General features: G+C 49.9%; 1 protein-coding gene across 1 annotated transcript in view; it reads right to left on the bottom strand.

Moving 5' to 3' along the window:
• Nucleotides 1–7,685: 7,685 nt before the first annotated feature.
• PEMT (phosphatidylethanolamine N-methyltransferase) overlaps nucleotides 7,686–18,575 on the bottom strand; it is a 33,896-nt gene continuing 23,006 nt past the window's right edge. Inside the window, exons 5-7 of the mRNA XM_061569770.1 lie at nucleotides 16,538–16,649; nucleotides 12,967–13,041; nucleotides 7,686–9,121 (exon numbers count right to left, since the gene is read on the bottom strand). Of these exons, the coding sequence (XP_061425754.1) occupies nucleotides 9,067–9,121; nucleotides 12,967–13,041; nucleotides 16,538–16,649 (242 nt within the window). The 3' untranslated portion in view covers nucleotides 7,686–9,066. The remainder of the gene's footprint in view (nucleotides 9,122–12,966; nucleotides 13,042–16,537; nucleotides 16,650–18,575) is intronic.

Raw genomic sequence — 18,575 nt, 5'->3', positions numbered from 1 at the left:
ACACCAAAGCCGCCTGTTACCTATTAGTGCCAATCGCCGTGCGGTGAGGCCGATGACCGAGGTGCTGAGTGACGCGCTGCGTGGTGTTGTGCTGGGAACACGACGTGCCCGGGACGGCTCGGGAACGACTCTGACATTGGCAGCCGACGCTTCGTCAGCAACGCCGAGTGGTTTACTTCAACAGGCAGGTGAGCACAGCACAGCGAGAGGCGGCTCATCATCATCATAATGTGGAAATGTAAAGCAGCAGCCAATACTCTCAGCGCAAACTCCACAAATATACAGCAGCAGGCGTCGTCAGGGTCGACATCGAACCCACGACCTCCTGCATACCAGGCGAGGTAGTCAACATCTCGCCACCGCATTGGAACATACTGCACCGAATGTGTTCACACGTTCCAGATTTCCCAACGCGCCTCCTGAAAGTGTTACTAATAAAAATCATGGGCACTGCGTGAAATGCACACGCGTGACACGCACACGCGTGACACGCACACACGTGACAACGACTGACACCAACGGCACCGGATCGATCCCAGGCAAGAGAACAAACATCCCTGTTGAAGACCCACTGGCGATTACAATTCACGCAAAAGATTTTACGTAATTTCATTTTGTCATCCCAAGCAGATAGAATTAGCACCTCCTGAAGCGGTAACATGCTGTTCTATTAATGCTAATCGATACGTTAATGATGTTAGAGATGTTGCAGAGTGCTAATTAAAGCAAAATATGTGCTTTCATGACCGACGCATTAGGTGAACCCAAGATTCAGAAATTGGGAGGCGTAATAGAGGGTACTGACACGCGAGTGAAGATTTAATCGGCTGTGTTGACGAGCGCACCTGCCTCTCTCCACGCGTGAGCCCACAGCAACCGAACAAGAAAGGGGAAATCGCCCCGTGCTCTTCTGCTGTGGCCGGGAATGACCTTCCCATGGGCTCTGAATCAAACGCAACAATATTCTTTGGGTCTTTCGGTAAAGCCACGTAAATAGAAAAAGTAATCTAACTAATAACAATATCACGACGTTTCGATCGCAACACAAGCAATCGTCTTCAGGTGAAAAAAAAGAGAGATCCAAAGAAAATGAATTCCTGCAGTCACGAAAACTTTAATTCAAACAAAAAAAGTTAAACAAATGTTTATGTTCACCAGGCAATGCCCTCCAATCTACGTGGCTCTCGTCTACAGGAGCGACCTGGCGACCACGAATGATAGCAGCTCCTCCAAGTGGCTGATCATCATGGAAATCCATAGCAGCTCAATTCTCCGAACACGTGACGTTGATTCTAAATGTGGAGGGAAAACCCGGAGGACCCAAAGAAAAATCCACGCGACCACGGGCAGAGAGAGACACGCAGACTCCTAATATACAGCAGCAGGCGTCAGGGTCGGGATCGAATCCACGACCTCTTGCTGCATACCAGGCGAGGGAGATACCATCTCCTAGCCACCGCGACGATGATGTGAACTCATTAGCTCGGGTGTTAAGCACTTGTGTATGTATGTGTTTGTCTACGGGGTGGCAGCGCAGTGGTAAGACTTGCGTCTCGCAGCACGTAGCGCCTGGGTTCTAGTCCTGACTGGGGCGACCCTCTCTCTGCGTTTGCGCGTTCTCTCTTTCTCTCTTTCTCTCTTTCTCTCTTTCTCTCTTTCTCTCTTTCTCTCTTTCTCTCTTTCTCTCTTTCTCTCTTTCTCTCTTTCTCTCTTTCTCTCTGTTCAGCATCGGTTTCCCCCGAGTTCTCTCGTTTCCTCCCAGAGCTAACAGAAACCTCTATTGCAATGTAACCGGTGTCAGTCAAACATCACAATTACAAACCATTACCTGCAAATCACTCAAGTGGGATTCCAGACAGCGGCAGCATCAGCATCAGCAGCAGCATCTTCCCCTGACCGCAGAATCTCGTCTGGACGACTCCCGAACGAGACGCCGGTAACTCAGGGAGACTTTCCTGGGTAGGCAGTAGAATAGCGATGCCAATATTTGATTCCTTGATACATTTTGAATCCCACACTTCCCTCATTACTGCCAACGTTCCCTCTGCGATAGAAAATCTCACCGGTCTTCAGAGCGCCGCGGTGGAGAGATGTTAACTAACTCGCCTGGTATGTGTACGTGTGTTGAACTTCTTTGGCACCGTACGTAGCCAACCGTGCTAATCAGAGATGCGGGGGAAGGACAACAAACTAAACACAAAAAGCAGTTCTAAAGAAATGTGTTTGTCAATCGAGATGATTTAAAAGTGCATCGCTCCAGTGGCTACCCCTAATATCGGAACAGCGTTCCAGACGGCCACAGGAGCACATCCGAGAGCGTGCAATGCGGTGACCACCATCTTTGTGAAAACCGGAGGACCCGGAGAAAAATCCACGCGACCACCACGGCGAGAGAAAGAGAGGCACGCCAACTCCACAAATACACAGCAGCAGCAGCAGGCGTCGTCAGGGTCGGGATGGAACCCACGACCCCCTGCGCACCAGGCGAGGGAGTCAACATCTCGGAGTGGGCCTCACCACGAGGCGGGAAGTCCCGCGTCGCGTCACAAACAAGGGCGGTGACGTCGGCCTGACGGAGGACTCTGTCATTCGGCAGCGGAGAGACCACGGACGGCGCTTTGCGACCGCGCGACGGGCACGGGCCTCCGACCCCAACTCCCGATCGGCCCCGTTTCATATTTTGACGTGCAGAGAGGCGCGCAGAGGAGCACAGAGGCTCTGTCTGTAAGAAGCCCACGTCACGTCTATAACGGCACACCGCAAAGTCACGGTGACACGCGCGCGCGGCGTTAAAGGATCACCAGAGGCGCGGACTATCTTACGGAGGGGTTGGAGTGACCATGATAACGCTCGGTACAATGGCAGAGTGAACGCAACCCAAGCCAAGTGACACGCGCCCTTCTCTCCTGTTTAGTGCCTCTGATATACGATACTAAATTAGATTGCTGCATTAATGGTAAGGTGTTTAAATCGGCATCTTAGCTGTTATACGTCTAAATAAACTGGTTCAAAACAAACTGGATGATGTCGCGTGCGATGTGCCGTTCTTGCGCTCGTGCGTGCAGCAGGAGAAAGTTGGGGCGGGAGGGCGTGCGGAGGGAGCCCTGATAACCACTCGAGAACGCGATGTGGTGAAGCATGTTGATTTTTTTCCATCAAAGTATCCGGCACAGGCACATATCGGCCTACAGCTGTTCATGTCACGGTATCTTTAACATTCACGCATCGTCATTGACACACTTTGTTGATTTCCTTCCACGTATTGCACATTGCCATAAGCTGCTCACTTGACCCAGACGCAAGCCTGATGGTCGTTGTCACCCAAACGCCAAAGCTCTCAAGGGCCATCCAATTGCTTGCTCTGTAGCACGACCAGCTGACAATCTTGGGTCAAATTTCGATTTAAAGCTTTCGTGACTGCAGGGATTTATCTTCTTGGTTCTTTCGGTAAAGTGACTTTACCGAAAGAACCAAGAAGAAGATTCTTGGGTCATTCCTTGGTCTCATAGGAATGTCGAATGCCGCCATGCTTGGAGGAATGGACCCACTTCTTGACCCATTTCCTGACGCTGTGCTGCTGCTGCTGTTGCTGTTGCCAGGGGGCAGAGTTGACTTCGTACGTACGTTGAACTTCTTTTGCACCGTACGTGACCAACCGCGCTAATCGGAGGTGCGGGGGAAGGACAACAAACTAATCAAACATCCATAGTAGAGGTGTTTTGGCTTAAGGCTTTTGCTTCACTGAAGTTTATATTTGGTTTTGGCAATTTTCTGTTCTCAATCATTTTGGCAACCTCATGCCGAGTCATCTCAGCTTGATTGTGGGGGAGATGTCTAACTGCTGATTCCACTTCAGCAATGACCTCATCGACAGGGATTGTACGTGGGGCAACGGCAAAGTTAAGACCTTTAGACCGGACTGAAACCATATCGCTGGATAATTCAACGTCGTCTGGTCCAACCCATGTGAGACTAGGCTCTAAGGAAAGCTGTCTCGGGTGTGGACCAATCAACTTCAAGGACAGTGCACATTATCACAGTTATGTTTTTTGTTTGCATTATGACTGCAGGTATTGTGGTCTATGCAAACATGACTCCTTGTAAAAAAAGGTGTCAGTTTTGTTGCCAGATAGAAGGGTAAAAAAACAATTATCAATTCAACGTTAGTCATGTTGATCACCGTTTTGTTTATGAAATGTTAATTTTTAGTTCAGAGTTGTTTGTTAGTCAGTCTAGCAAATTTGTTAATTTGGGTAGTGTTAGTTTTGTTAAATACATTATCAGCTGATTGCTGTGTAATTGTGTCGATTATTTTCCAGTGGTCTGTAGAGGCACTGTAACTCATTCTCACGTGTAAGGACATTCGTGATTTAGAAGTGTGACTGAGTTCACTTCTATTGTGCCGGAATCTCTCTTTTAGCCACAACTCACTAGCTTCATGTCGTATTTGATTAGCTTTAAGTGACTTTATGTGATGAGTTACTTTAACTGCGTGTGGTATTACCTTTGAATCTCTGCATCTTTTGAGGAATGCTAGTGAAGACAATTCGGAGAAACTCCGAATTAAGCGAATGAAGCTGTCGAAATGGTAAAATAACAGTGTTTATTAACCGCCTACTGACGCCTAACTGAATGCAGAGTCACACCATCACCCCACACAGAAATCTGCTCTTATCAAGACGCTCATTCATCGAGCTAAGAAAGTGTCAGATGGTGACAGTCTGAGAAGTGAAATTCAACATGTTAAAGAACCGCTGCAAATGAATGGCTACAATGATGCACAAATCAACAGGGCATTGGATGCCAAAGCCAAATCAAATAACACGAGCATTGAAACTGCCCAAGTAATTAAAAACGATCAAAATGCCGTACATTGCGGGAGTAACTGAGAAACTCGCCAGATGTTTGGAAAAACAAAACATCCGAGTAAGATTTGGCACGGTACATAAAATACAGAATTTAATATCTGGTACAAAAGATGTATTACCGAAGCTATCAACAGAAGGTGTGTAAGGATTAACTGCATGTGTGGTGAATGTTATGTTGGGCAAACAGGACGAATGATCAGCACGAGACAAAAGAACATCAGAGAAATATTAAATTATCCCAAATGCAACTGTCAGCAGCAGCAGAACACGCGTGCCAACAAGGACACTCAATTGATTTTGATGTTGAAGTTCTGTGCAAAACTAGCAACTACTGGCCAAGACTAATTAGAGAAGCTATCGAAATTGAAAGAAATCAAAATAACTTTAACAGTTCGGATAGCTACCATCTTAGTGCTGCGTGGAACAGAATAATCAAATAATACATTATTTAAATGCATGCCTACAAAGGGCAACGCACTTCAAAAGGGATTACCGTTGGAGGGACTATTTTAATAAACACAATAGACCCCCCGCCCCCCCACATTGTGCAAGAGCGCAGAAGCGTGGTCACATCTACGCCTCTATATAAGGAACGAAACAGTAAGACTTCTCCATAAATCTGGCTGTCGCCTGATGAAGCTAGTTGTTATTACTGGTGAAACGTCGTACTCCGTTTGTAAATGTTGTGGCTTGACTCTCCAACACACCCGTGTGCTGTACTAGTGACGAATTGGCACGTTCTGTTTACGTGACAACCCTTACTAGTTGGCTGTATTGGGTGGTGGCGGGTTTAACGACACATTTATATATTTACGCGATATAACCCAAAAAAATCTATTATCGATGATATTGGTCGCGAAAGCCTGCTACGTGTTAAACTCATAAAAAGCAGTTTTAAAATAATTCGTTTTCAGTTAGTATTTCAAATTGCATAGCTCCAGTGGCTTGCTAATATCTGTTGTGCAAAAGCGCATCTGAAAGTGCACGATGCGAGATGACTGGAGTTCACGTGATGGTTTATGCTCCTTGACGAGACGAGCCAGGTGTTGTGCTTAATTTGAGGCAAGCGCTCCGTGTGTAATAAGCGCGACCTTAATGTTTTCGTTTGGTAATCGGAAGCCAACACAGCTGGAAGAGCACCGGATGGACACGGTCCGATCTCGCGGTACCCCGTCATGACGCGTGACAAAGAATTCTGTCCACGCTGCAGCTTGCTAAAGTTTTTTTTGCCAGACGTCCCGTAGAGCAGCGAGTTGCAATAATCGAGCCTTGTCGATACCACGCTGCACGCCACCATATTGGCGACGTCACGCCTTCATCGTGGCTGAATGTGTCGTAAAAGTGCGAGACCCGGAGCCTCCTCCTCCTCCTCTGCGGGTGAGAGGCGCTGGTCGCGCGGGGCTGCATGCATTTGTTTGCGACGGAGTTCGGCATAAAATTCCTAAACTAATTTCAATATTCCATCTCCACCGTGAGCAACGGTTCGCCCCTTCTCACACGAGGTGCTCCAATTTTAGTGAATTGGCAATCATTGACCTCTTTTCATTTCTCTCTGCTTTCAACCATCGCTTGCGGCGTTCCGTTCATCGGTCCACTGTGCGCGCTCTTCATATGAACCTTCCCGAATAAATCGCAATTAATTTATTTATTTTTGGCGACTCCGTCCCACCGCGCACACAAACGCCGCGACCCGCCTGGCACGGATCGTTCTGTTATCGTGTCGTCCAAGCGCAGCAGCTAGGACGAATGCGCAGAAGAAACAAAACTTTGAAACTTTGATTAGCGCATCGTGTAGAGCTCGTCGAGAGGGATCAATCGCCGGAGCGTTCGCCTTCAACAGACACAGAATGACGTCGCAACGCAGTTCATGCGAGAGCCGGGGGCTTGTGGGACCCCGGGGTCCCGCCATGAGCTTCACGTAATTCCATCTTCAGATTTCTCCCCTTTCCCCCGGACACGTCCTTCGCGGTTTCAGACAATTATTTTTCTCCGTTTGTCTTCCAATGTCTCCCTGCCAACTTTAAATGCACTGCCCAACACCATGTATAAGTAAATCCATTATATAAAGTGGTGATATTTATGTCATCAGTTTCCTCCTCTGGGCATACGAATCTCGAGCGTAGACTTCGCCTAAAATTGCTGTGATTTTGGTAACGACTATGACTTACCCATGGGCTCACTTTGGTACCAATGAAGCGCAAACTTTGCATCGATGTTGGCCGTGAGCAGGAATCGAACTTGGGTCTCAGGGTTCGTAGGGCGGTGCAGCGCTAACCTCCGCAGTACCACTCCCCAAATACTGACAAAACAAAGATCCGCCGTATCGCCTTCACAGACTGTTGAGGAAAGTGCTGTTAGCGAGCACTTCTGAAGGCCAAAACGGCACACGAGGGGTGGGTGGCCAGCACCACGCCCAGCAATGCGCCAGATAGGCCCTGGTACAAGGATCCTCCACCACGCCCCGCCTCCTTTGTCTCCCCCAATGGCGATGTTTACACAATGCACCGGGTACTCATTTGAGGCCGAGTCGACCTAGGGGAGGCCCAGGACAGGTTTAGATAACCGTCACTGGTGGTGGCCGTGAGCGGGAATCAAATTCGGGACGCCGGATTCGTAGCGCAGCGCACTAAGCGCTGCGCCACCACTCCCCACATACTGACACACACACCCACGACATGACACACACACCCACGACATGATAATACCCCTCGTAAAACATCACGTCTCCCTGGTACAGGGTTTTAATGTTGGGTTGTAATTTAGATGCTCAAGGTATCTGATTTGTAACAGCAATTTACATAAACTTCAATAACGATGTACTATTCATAATGACGTCGTTTATTCTTCTGAAAATGTTTTTGCAAAAAAACATTGAGAATTAATGCAGCTATCTTTTCATACATAATGACCAATATAAAAAAACATTAGATTATTCATTCAATTATAAGAAAAGAAACATTGAGGTAGTAATGAATGTGTGCTTATCGAAGCCCACGCTGATACATCAGCAGACGATGTCTCCTCCGTATGAGGTTTTTGGGGTTAGATCGCGTAAACGTCCGACAAAAAATCACGGGAGGTATCGAGATGTTCCAACGCTAAAAAATACGTACCGCGAGGCGTGGTCAGGCCTGTGTGTATGCTTAACTTGTTTTTGCGCCCGTACGTAGCCAACCGTGCTAATTGGAGGAGCGGGGTAAGTCTGCGCTAACAACACCTCACGCTTGTGGTGAATCATGCAAACAGACGTGCTTTGATAATCGCGCACGCATCGTCCTCGAAGCTGATTGGCCTACAACCAAGACAGCCTCGTCCCTGGCCTCGTGTCACCGCCGGTGCGAGACCAAAGACCGGCGCAAGGGCGGTGCAAGTCTCAACACATCGACGGCTCGCGTCGAGCAGTTTTGAAACGAGGTGTGCGCCCGCGCAAAAACTTTGACAACGCACGATCCAATTTGGCATCGTGCTTTTATTGCGCATTTTATAAATCAGATTTACAAGAAAAACCACAACGAAAAGAAAGGGACGAGTTAATATTGAGGCAAACACAAGCTACGCGGATATCAACGCGCGATGTGCATTGGTAAAGTTGATTAATTTTAATTGCCCGCACAGCGATTCGAAATATAAATCTTTAACAAAACGACACACGGAATCAAAGGTGCTGCTGGGTGCGAGATCGGCATTGCTGTCGTCACCAGGGATGGCAGCTGCAGAGCGTCGCGTGGCCACAACACCGCGTAGCCGCGTGGCCACAACACCGCGTGGCCACAACACCGCGTGGCCACAACACCGCGTGGCCACAACACCGCGTGGCCACAACACCGCGTGGCCACAACACCGCGTGGCCACAACACCGCGTGGCCGCGTGGCCACAACACTGCGTGGCCACAACACCGCGTGGCCACAACACCGCGTGGCCACAACACTGCGTGGCCACAACACTGCGTGGCCACAACACCGCGTGGCCACAACACCGCGTGGCCACAACACCGCGTAGCCGCGTGGCCACAACACCGCGTGGCCACAACACCGCGTGGCCACAACACCGCGTGGCCACAACACCGCGTGGCCACAACACCGCGTGGCCACAACACCGCGTGGCCACAACACCGCGTGGCCACAACACCGTGTAGCCCCGTAGCCGCGTGGCCGCGTGGCCGCGTAGCCCCGTAGCTGCGTGGCCCCGTGAGCCACTTTAGCGTCGCTTCAATCCCACGTTTCTCTGCTCGTAAATGGCTCGAGTGAAGGGGCTGGAACAACAACAACAACAAATCTAAGCAATTGGGGAAACTGGGTCACGGCACAAATTCAACAACAAGCGCGGCCACCGCATGCGAGGCAGGCGGCGCATGAGGCGGCAGCAGCAGCAGCAGCAACAGCAGCAGGAGCGCCGCGACAATAAAAGCCCCGGACAATGTAAACATCACATACGTTACAACATGCCAAAACGACTCGCTACGGTTAATTAGCCAAGCGAAAAAAATCTAATCAGAACGTGATCGTAAGCCTTCTCCCATCTCAAAGCGAACAGGTAAATGTGGTTTTTTTTCTCCATAATAATAAAGCACTTTTGGGTGAGATCTTGTAAATATAAATGTGTCGTAGCTTTTCTCAGACGGTACCAATTCATAATTTTTGGCTTAGCCCACGGAACGATCTGTGCCCAAATCTGTCATTAAGAAGCCTGCAGCTCGTGACAAATTCAATCATCAAGTGGCGTCGGAAGCATTTAAATAAAGAAGCAGTTACTCTTCATTTGGAGTTGGCTTGTTCGTTCTCCCCCCGTGGTCGCGTGGATGTGTCTCTACAGGGCCCTCTGGGTTTCCCCTCCACATTCAGAATCAACGTGCGTTCGCATTATTTGGCTGCTACGAATTTCTCCTAACGATGATGAAAGCCACTTAATTGAGCTTGTCAATTTGTGGCCGGGTCACTTCTGGTGAAGATCTGTGCCGGGCGAGGGAGGTAACAACGCCTCAAATGTCTCGCCACCGCGGCGCCCAGAGCCGGCAGTGCCCACTCACTCAGCACCCTGACTAAGAGCGCGTGACCCTGCACTCACTCGCTCGACCCACTCTCATCACCCAGCAGTGGCTGTCCTTAACGCTCGTGACGTCACTCCACATCGACCAGCCCCCCCCCCCTCATTAATAATCATGATCAGGTGACGTCACTCCACATGGAGCACCTTCCCCCCTCATTAATAATCATGATCAGGTGACGTCACTCCACATGGAGCACCCTCCCCCCTCATTAATAATCACGAGCAGGTGACGTCACTCCACGTCGACCAGCCCACCTCATTAATAATCAATAGCTGGTTACGTCCTCCAAATGGACCCCCCCTCATTAATAATGTGACGTCACTCTACATCGAACAGCCTCCCTCATTAATAATCATGAGCAGGTGACGTCCTCCAAATGGACATCCCCCCCCATTCATAATAATTAGCGGGTGACGTCACTCCACATGGGGGGGGGGGCGAGGCGCCTCCTCCCCCCTCCTCGGCGTCAACTCACAACCCTCACTACGAAGGCAGAACCCTCACGTCACGCGATCTCCGTCACGCTGTTGAGACATCGAAGTAAAAAGGACGTCGTGATGAACAAGGGATTTTAACCTTTACATGCAATAGGTCTGTGTCACCGCTCCCTTACAAGCTGCACACGCATTGATGCAATGAATATATCACGTCGCGGGCTGCTTTTCGCTTGCAAGTTTCAGATTTTCTGCAATACACCCGTCCTTGGGCGGGCAAATGGCTCGTTTCATAATATTGATCCTGGGAGACAGATCTTTCTCATTTGCAGCACCACACCTCTGGTACAACCCCCCAGAAGCAATCAGCACACTCTTGACTCCATCACCAACACCACACTCACAGTCCCAACTCACCACCACGGCTTTTCGCACACCCGCACACAACAACGACGAGCTCACAGCCACAACGACCCTTTTTAACAGTTTGCGCAACTCTAGATGGTATATAGTTATTTCTCATTGTATTGTCATTGCAATGGCCGTGCATTGTGACTGTGTCCAGAGCCGACACGTTGATGTTGAGCTCGCAAGACGCGTGGAAGAGAGACGGGCGAGTTGCAGGTCGGCGACGTTGTGTAAGCAGCGACCCATATGTCAGCGGCAAAGCAGCGGCAAGATTCCTGTAATTGCTTTGTCTTTTTAACGAGTTGTCGCGCTGGCACTCAGCAGGGAGGGTTTACAACCTGCAATAATGAATATTTTTATTTTCATTATAGTTAATGCATATTATTTGCACCTTCGTACGTTTGAACGCGTTTTAAGTATTTACGACCAAATTTCGCCTTGACAAAACCAGCTTGTGTTACGCAACTGTTATACAATCTCCTCCTCTTTGTACATTTTCCGTTAGCACTTCCAACCAAAATCACATTCCCTTCTCGTGTGAACATCGCGTGAACAACGCGTGGAGAGCGCGTGGACATCGCGTAAACATCCCATGAACAACACGTGGACATCGCGTGTGAACGTACCATGAACAACACGTGGACATCGCGTGTGAACGTACCATGAACAACACGTGGACATCGCGCGTGAACGTACCATGAACAACACGTGGACATCGCGTGAACGTACCATGAACAACACGTGGACATCGCGTGTGAACATTCCATGAACAACACGTGGACATCGCGTGTGAACGTACCATGAACAACGTGTGACCAACGTGTGGACAGCGCATGAACAACACGTGAAAACGTGTGAACATCCCTACAACATTGCGTGGACGGCACGTGAACATCGCGTGAAAGACACGTGAACATCGCGTGAACATCGCGTGAACAACACGTGTGGCGCTGACGGAACTCTTTTATCGCATCGTGTCTGCGCAACATTCCGCAATAAGAGAGCGTGGGATAACGACCCCACGTCCGTCTTCCAGCACGCGCAGAAACAAACACAGCTCCTTCATTCTGTTCTATATTTTTTAACAAAAAAAAGTTGTTGTTTTTGTCATTATTGAATCAACTAGTAGTACAGAGAAGAATGCATTGAAACTGATCTTATCCCACCCTGCTCTTATCCGCATGTGTGCTTGAACCAACCACGAATCGGTGGCAAATCGGTCCGGATCTGTGACGGTGATAAAATGTGACGGTGATAAAATGTGACGGGATGAACACCGGCCGGGTGAATGATCTGGCCACCTAGTCCTCAGAAGACTCACTCGGTGGCTACGAGATGTTAACTCCCTCGCCTGGTATACAGGAGGTCGTTGGTTACACCCCGATCTTGACGCCTGTTGTGTATGTAGAGTTTGTACGTCACCACGTGTTGGGAGTGTTTGGCTGCTGCTATAAATGTCCGCGACGATAAGCAGCTTTGTTGGAGCTATCACTTGTGACCAGGTACCTTCTGAAAACAGAGCTTACATCGTAGCTCAGTGGGCCTTACTTGGTAAAATACAAAGTTTCAGTTTAGTTTTTAGCAACGATTTCAATCGGACAAAACACCTCTCACGTTTAAACTGAACCCCCACAGATGGCCTCGGCAAAGAAAGCCTTTGCCCCAGTTGACATTTTTTTATAAAACCTCAAAATCGAACGTGAGATTGATCCGCGTGGCGCTATACGTGAAGGCGTGCATCACAATCATCATCATCACAATCATTACCATCATCATGATCATAACAAGCACCATCATCATCACGAGTATCACCATCATTATCACAATCATCACCAAAATAGACAAAGATCCCCTGTATGGCCTTAACAGACTGTTGGGGCAAGCGCTGTCAGCAAGCACCTATAAAGGCCGGAACGGCACACGAGGGGGTAGGTGGCCAGCACCACGCCTGGCCGCCTTTGTCTCCCCAGTGACGATGTTTTTACGCACCGCACCAGGTACTCATTTGAGGCTGAATCAACCTAGGGGAGGCCTAGGACCGGTTCAGATAATCGTCACTGGTGTTGGCCGTGAGCGAAAATCGAACTTGGGTTCATAGCGCGGCGCGCTAACCGCTACACTACCGCTCTCCATATACCCCACACATGCACGCAATCACCATCACCATCATCACCGTCACCGTCATCATCGTCGTCATCGTCGTCATACCCTTCAAAGGCGATGGCCACCCTGTAGGAGATCGCGACTCCACACGTCAAGATGCTCCCGGCGGGGCTGGCCTGCCTGCACCCGCCACAGCAGCACAGCACGGCACGCCCTTAAACACCCACACAGCACTTCCAGCACGACTAAGAACAAAGATCCCCCGTGTCGCCTTAACAGACTGTTGGCGTGCTGTTAGCGAGTAGCAGCACCTATGAAGGCCGGCACGGCACACGAGAGGGTGAGTGGCCAGTAGCTCGCTCGACCGCCTTTGTCTCCTCAGTGGCGATGTTACACACCATTTCACTAGGTACATTTTAGGCTGAGTCGATCTAGGAGAGGCCCACGACCGGTTCAAGTAATCATCACTGGTGTTGGCTGTCAAGCAGAAATCGAAGCCGAGTCGTTTTGGGTTGGAGTGTTTTTTTGCCAGGAGTGGTTTTGGGTTGGAGTGGTTTGGGTTGGAGTGGTTTTGGGTTGGAGTGTTTTTTTGCCAGGAGTGGTTTTGGGTTGGAGTGGTTTTGGGTTGGAGTGGTTTGGGTTGGAGTGTTTTTTTGCCAGGAGTGGTTTTGGGTTGGAGTGGTTTTGGGTTGGAGTGGTTTGGGTTGGAGTGTTTTTTGCCAGGAGTGGTTTTGGGTTGGAGTGGTTTTGGGTTGGAGTGGTTTTGGGTTGGAGTGGTTTGGGTTGGAGTGTTTTTTTGCCAGGAGTGGTTTTGGGTTGGAGTGGTTTTGGGTTGGAGTGGTTTGGGTTGGAGTGTTTTTTTGCCAGGAGTGGTTTTGGGTTGGAGTGGTTTTGGGTTGGAGTGGTTTGGGTTGGAGTGTTTTTTTGCCAGGAGTGGTTGTGGGTTGGAGTGGTTTTTGCCAGGAGTGGTTGTGGGTTGGCGAGGGATCCGCAGCTGGAGAAGAGGTGGGGGCCGCTCTGCATGAATGTCCGACCACGTTCACTGAATGAGGGACTTTAAATTTAGTCGGTCTCGTAATAAATAACATCGTGGCTTTCGCACGTCTTATATTCATGCACTAAAACAATTAGCGATTAAAAAATGAAGTATTAATTCCATTTTAACCCTGGTATACGCTGACAGAAACCTGATTTCTTCATAACTGCTTTTTTGTGTTTACCGTTTTCTATACACGGTGTGAAATAAATTGAACATTCGCACGAAGGTAAACAAATAAATCTTTAAACTGTTGTGCTATTCGCTTTCTGTCTTTGGTCTCTGGTCTAACACTGGTTGAGACGAGGCGCTCAAGAAGGCTGCCGCCTCTGGTGTAGACCAATCAGTTCCCAAGACAAAGCCAGGCATTGTCAGAGCATGCTTGCTTGGCATGTACCGTGTATGGTTAATGCGAATTTGATTCTTTGCAAAAGGTTTCTATTTGGTGTTTGAACATCTTAACACAATTCCTATTTTATTGCTATTTGAGCAAATTTATCATTATTAAACACAATAATTAAAGATTATCGCTTCTGCAAAGCATCAGGGGGTCAGAATCTCACTTCAAATAAACAGAATTAACCAAGCTTGTCCTATTCTTGGTTCTTTCGGTAAAGTCACGTAAAAGGGAAATAATAAAATAATAAAAAGAAAACATTATAAAATGTATGCTTTATTATTTTATTATTTCCCTTCTACGTAAAATAATAAAAAGAAAACATAATAAACATTTATGTTTTATTATTTTATTACTTCCCTTCTACGTGACTTTACCGAAAGAACCAAGAATATGAATCCCTGCAGTCACGAAAGCTTTAAATCGAAATTCCAGCTTGTCCTGTTTACAACAAAAACAACATCCTTGACAATACATGACCCCCCCTCTTGTAAGGCATTGCAAATTTTGCCTCGAGAAAACCATTAGCCTGTCAACAGTCGGTAATTTCCTTCCTGCCTGCGCCACTCGCGTGTTTTGTTGACATTCCATTGTTCCAACGAGGCATCAATTCTCCCCAATATTCCTAAAAGCGCACAGCAGCATGGGGAAGCGTCACCTTTGTCTCCCTTCAAATGAATGGCTCACAAAACCATTTTTTTTGTTCGTTCCGACACGCGGCTGGTCGGCCGCGGCGTGGCGGCCCACAGTCTTCCGCTCAAGATCCAAAAAATCCGCCGGCACTCGAGAGGCGACGGACGTAACCACGGTCGGTCGCCAGGCAACCAGGGCCACGGACGCTAAGCAACGAGGGATAAAGGGTGACCTATTTCCCCGCGGTGCGCGCCTACCGCGCCTGCCGCTGGTGGCGTACGTGCCTGCCGCTCGTGAATTACGGCGATAGTTGCAAAGCGAAGGTATGCGACGACGTGTTCGTTTGCGAAGCCAAGAGCTTTACAGAGAGAGAGAAAGAAATATAAGTCGAGGTCAATGGCAGCTTCCAGCGCCGTGGCGTTGACTGTGCGCTTCTGGGCCCTCGCGGCTTGCACAGAACACGGACGCGAGCTCCGGCGTGCAGGGAGCCCACCAGGGCTCATCGCCCGCAAAGACGAGGTGCAAAGACGAGGTGCGAATACGAGGTGCAAAGACGAGGTGCAAAGACGAGGTGCAAAGACGAGGTGCAAAACGCAACGATCGGCCAACGTCGGCCCGTCGGCGCGCAAGTGGCGCCGGCGACGCTAACATGTATCAGTTGTCCGCAATTTTTGTAAAATAAATAAATAAGCACAAAGTCTGACAAAATCCCTTGCGTTGTCACAGTCGCCCCAGGTCTCTCCCTGGCGAAGTGACAACATTGCAATTGTCGTGAGTTCTTGGAGACCACTTGTAGAGGCAACGCGTTCATTTCTAACGCACAAAGCAAGTCCACAGCCTTCACTCAGGCAACAGTTCCTGCCTTCACTCAGACAACAGCCCTTCCCTGATACAACCTAGGAACACAGCCTCCGGGCTCACGTGCCTAACACCGGCTACGCTCTCAGGTCCTCCGGCTACGATTGACCTAGAAGAGGCTATCTGACCCGACCCAGCCAATGTACGGGTCCCGACCACTGGCTTCCTCGGACCCGGCCCTTACGTCAGGCCGGGAGTTCCAGGGTCTCACCACTGGCCCACAGAGCCCCGGCCCTTACAAGGACAGCAGGGGCCAGGGGTCCCAGGGTCCTAGGCTGGCTGGTCTTCTGGCTTCTGTCTTGGACTGGCCCCGAACCTGTTGAGAGGTCTGGCTTTAATACACCTCCCAGGTGTGTCCGTCTCTGGCCACGCCTCTCTTCCAGAGAGTTCCAGGAGGGGGGGGGGGGTCCCGGGGGATCCCAGGACACCCCACAGCCCCCTCCTGCTTTTGGGCTGGGGAATGAAGCGACCCCCCTGCCGGTACCACCCCTGATGGGCCCTGTCTGCCATTGCAGGTAAGTGCAGCCCGTCTACAGCGCTACACAATGAACACTCTCAAGTCACTGCCTGGTATCAAATGCGAAAGTCGGCGGTGGGATTTGTACTCGCTGTACAGTATATTCAGTTGCTCCGTCGCTCCCATAACCCTGACGAATCATGCTAAGCCGAGATGCGGGGGGGGGGGGCAGAAAGGACGACAAACTAAAAAACGAAAACATTAAACATTAAACGCGAGTGCGACCGCTCCTCACATTAAGGACCAGCCCAGGAAATTGAGCGTCGAGCCCCAGTACATGGGGTTGTCGGTGACGCTGAACGGGAAGCCGGTCACCTTGCCGTCCATGAGGATACCGCAGTAGTCGCCTGTTGACAAACGGCACGCGCGCACGGAGAGAGAGAGGGAGGGAGGGAATTCGAGCAAATGTTTTGGCCAAGTGACTCGCTGTAAAATAATCTCGCTTTTGCGGCCAACAATTCACGGGGGGCTGATTCGGGCAACCCCGCTGGGATATCCAAACTACAGCTGATAAACGATCGATGAGTTTTCAGTCATTCTTGAGTTGTTCGTTTTGTTTGCCTTGCACTGCAGATGGAGAAGCTGCAAGTTGATGGACAGCATGCTGCAACACGTCTTGTGTAAACAATATGCCTTGAGTTGCAAGTATTGGAATGGTCGTGATCCCTAAGTATCCTCTATAGCTGTCTCTCATTCCTCAACCCTTGTAGCACGCCCCTGCCAACTACATCATTCCACTCCGTGTCACCGGTTTGTAAGCTACGACAAGCGCCATGAGTGAAGGCGATCTAATTGAATGTAAACATTCAATTAGATCGGATTAGTTCTGGCAAGCCTCGCTCGACTGGTGAGACGTTGCATGTCCAAATCGGCGCGGAGTTTGCTTCTTGTTTAACCGATGCTGCTGAAAGTATGCGCCCCCAGAAGTCCGTGTGGCTCACGGGATATGTAAAGAATACTCTGTAAAGAATACTCTGTACGTGGAGGAACCAATATGTGAAGGGAGGCGTATTGCCGGGTTATCGCCGAGTTACTTGCATACCCCACAACCACGCCCGTGATGATTCTGCGCGACGACGTTTACACGGCAGCTGTGGATCCAGGACAAATCCTCAGCTGTGTCTCAGTGCCCAATGTGGGTTCTGGCTCCTCCACAGGAGCCCAGCAGTCACCCCCACGTCGTCTTCTTCCATACGGCTGCTGACGATGTGGATGCAGCGCTACAGCTACAATGTCGCATGCAGCTGGTCAAGCCCAGATGACGTCAGGAGCAGTAGCAGAGTAGTGTATCATCGCTGTGACGTCTCCTACTGGAGAGTTTTGCATTTTCCATTTGTGCATCAGGTATCGGCATCCACTGGCATGCGTGCGACTGTGGTGGTCCACAACAGAGACCGTACAACGCGACCCACAAATACAAAGGAGACACGACAGCGATAATTCACTACTCTGCTACTGCTCCTGACGCGGTTATCTGGCCTTGGCCACCTGAATGTGACATTGTAGCTGTTGTTCTGCATCTACATCAGCAGCCGTACGAAATACTCAGTAGACCTGCCATGGTCTTGTCCAGCGAATGCGGTTGACGTGATGAGCGGCACCAGCTGATACTGCGCGAGCAGCAGCGTGGTCCTGCACCAGGGCACGAGCGGCTCGCCATCGATTCTCAAACATGCAAAGGTGCACCGGCTGCGGCGGCTGTCTCTGTGCGGTGCGAGGTGACTCAACGCCTGCGTCTGCAATTGGGCATTAAGTCTGCCGGGGGGGTGGGATGGTTGCTCCTGTACCTGTAATCCCTCGCAGCAGCAGCAGCAGCAGCAGCGGCGGCGGCTTCTGGCTAACCATCGAACAAAGACGGTCACCGCATCGCCCGCTTTCAGATGCGCTGCTTCTGCGGCCGTCTGGAATGCTCTTCCTTCCAATATTAGGAAGCCACAGGAAACTATGCACTTTTACATCACCAAGATTGAAAGCTCATTTCTTTAGAGCTGCTTGTTGTTGTTTCGTTTTTTTGTCCTTCCCCCCCGCACCTCCGATTAGCGCGGTTGGCTACGTGCGGTGCGAAAAAAGTTTAACAGACGTACGCACGTCCCAAATTGAGCCATTCATATATATCACACGTGAACCACCGTAGTGACGCGGTGAGCGATCGCTTTGCATCAGTGCGCGCACGCACACGGGAGCGCTGCCGATCGCTGCAACGCAAAGACAAACAGCGGTCCCCACGTGGCGAGCGCGCTGGCTGTACTGTCCCAGAGTGCAAGAGTGTCCCA

The sequence above is a fragment of the Lethenteron reissneri genome, chromosome 44 (genome assembly GCF_015708825.2).
Source record: "Lethenteron reissneri isolate LAM-NWPU_2019-01 chromosome 44, ASM1570882v1, whole genome shotgun sequence".
Lineage (NCBI taxonomy): Eukaryota > Metazoa > Chordata > Hyperoartia > Petromyzontiformes > Petromyzontidae > Lethenteron > Lethenteron reissneri.
This window is presented reverse-complemented; position numbering and strand designations above follow the sequence as displayed.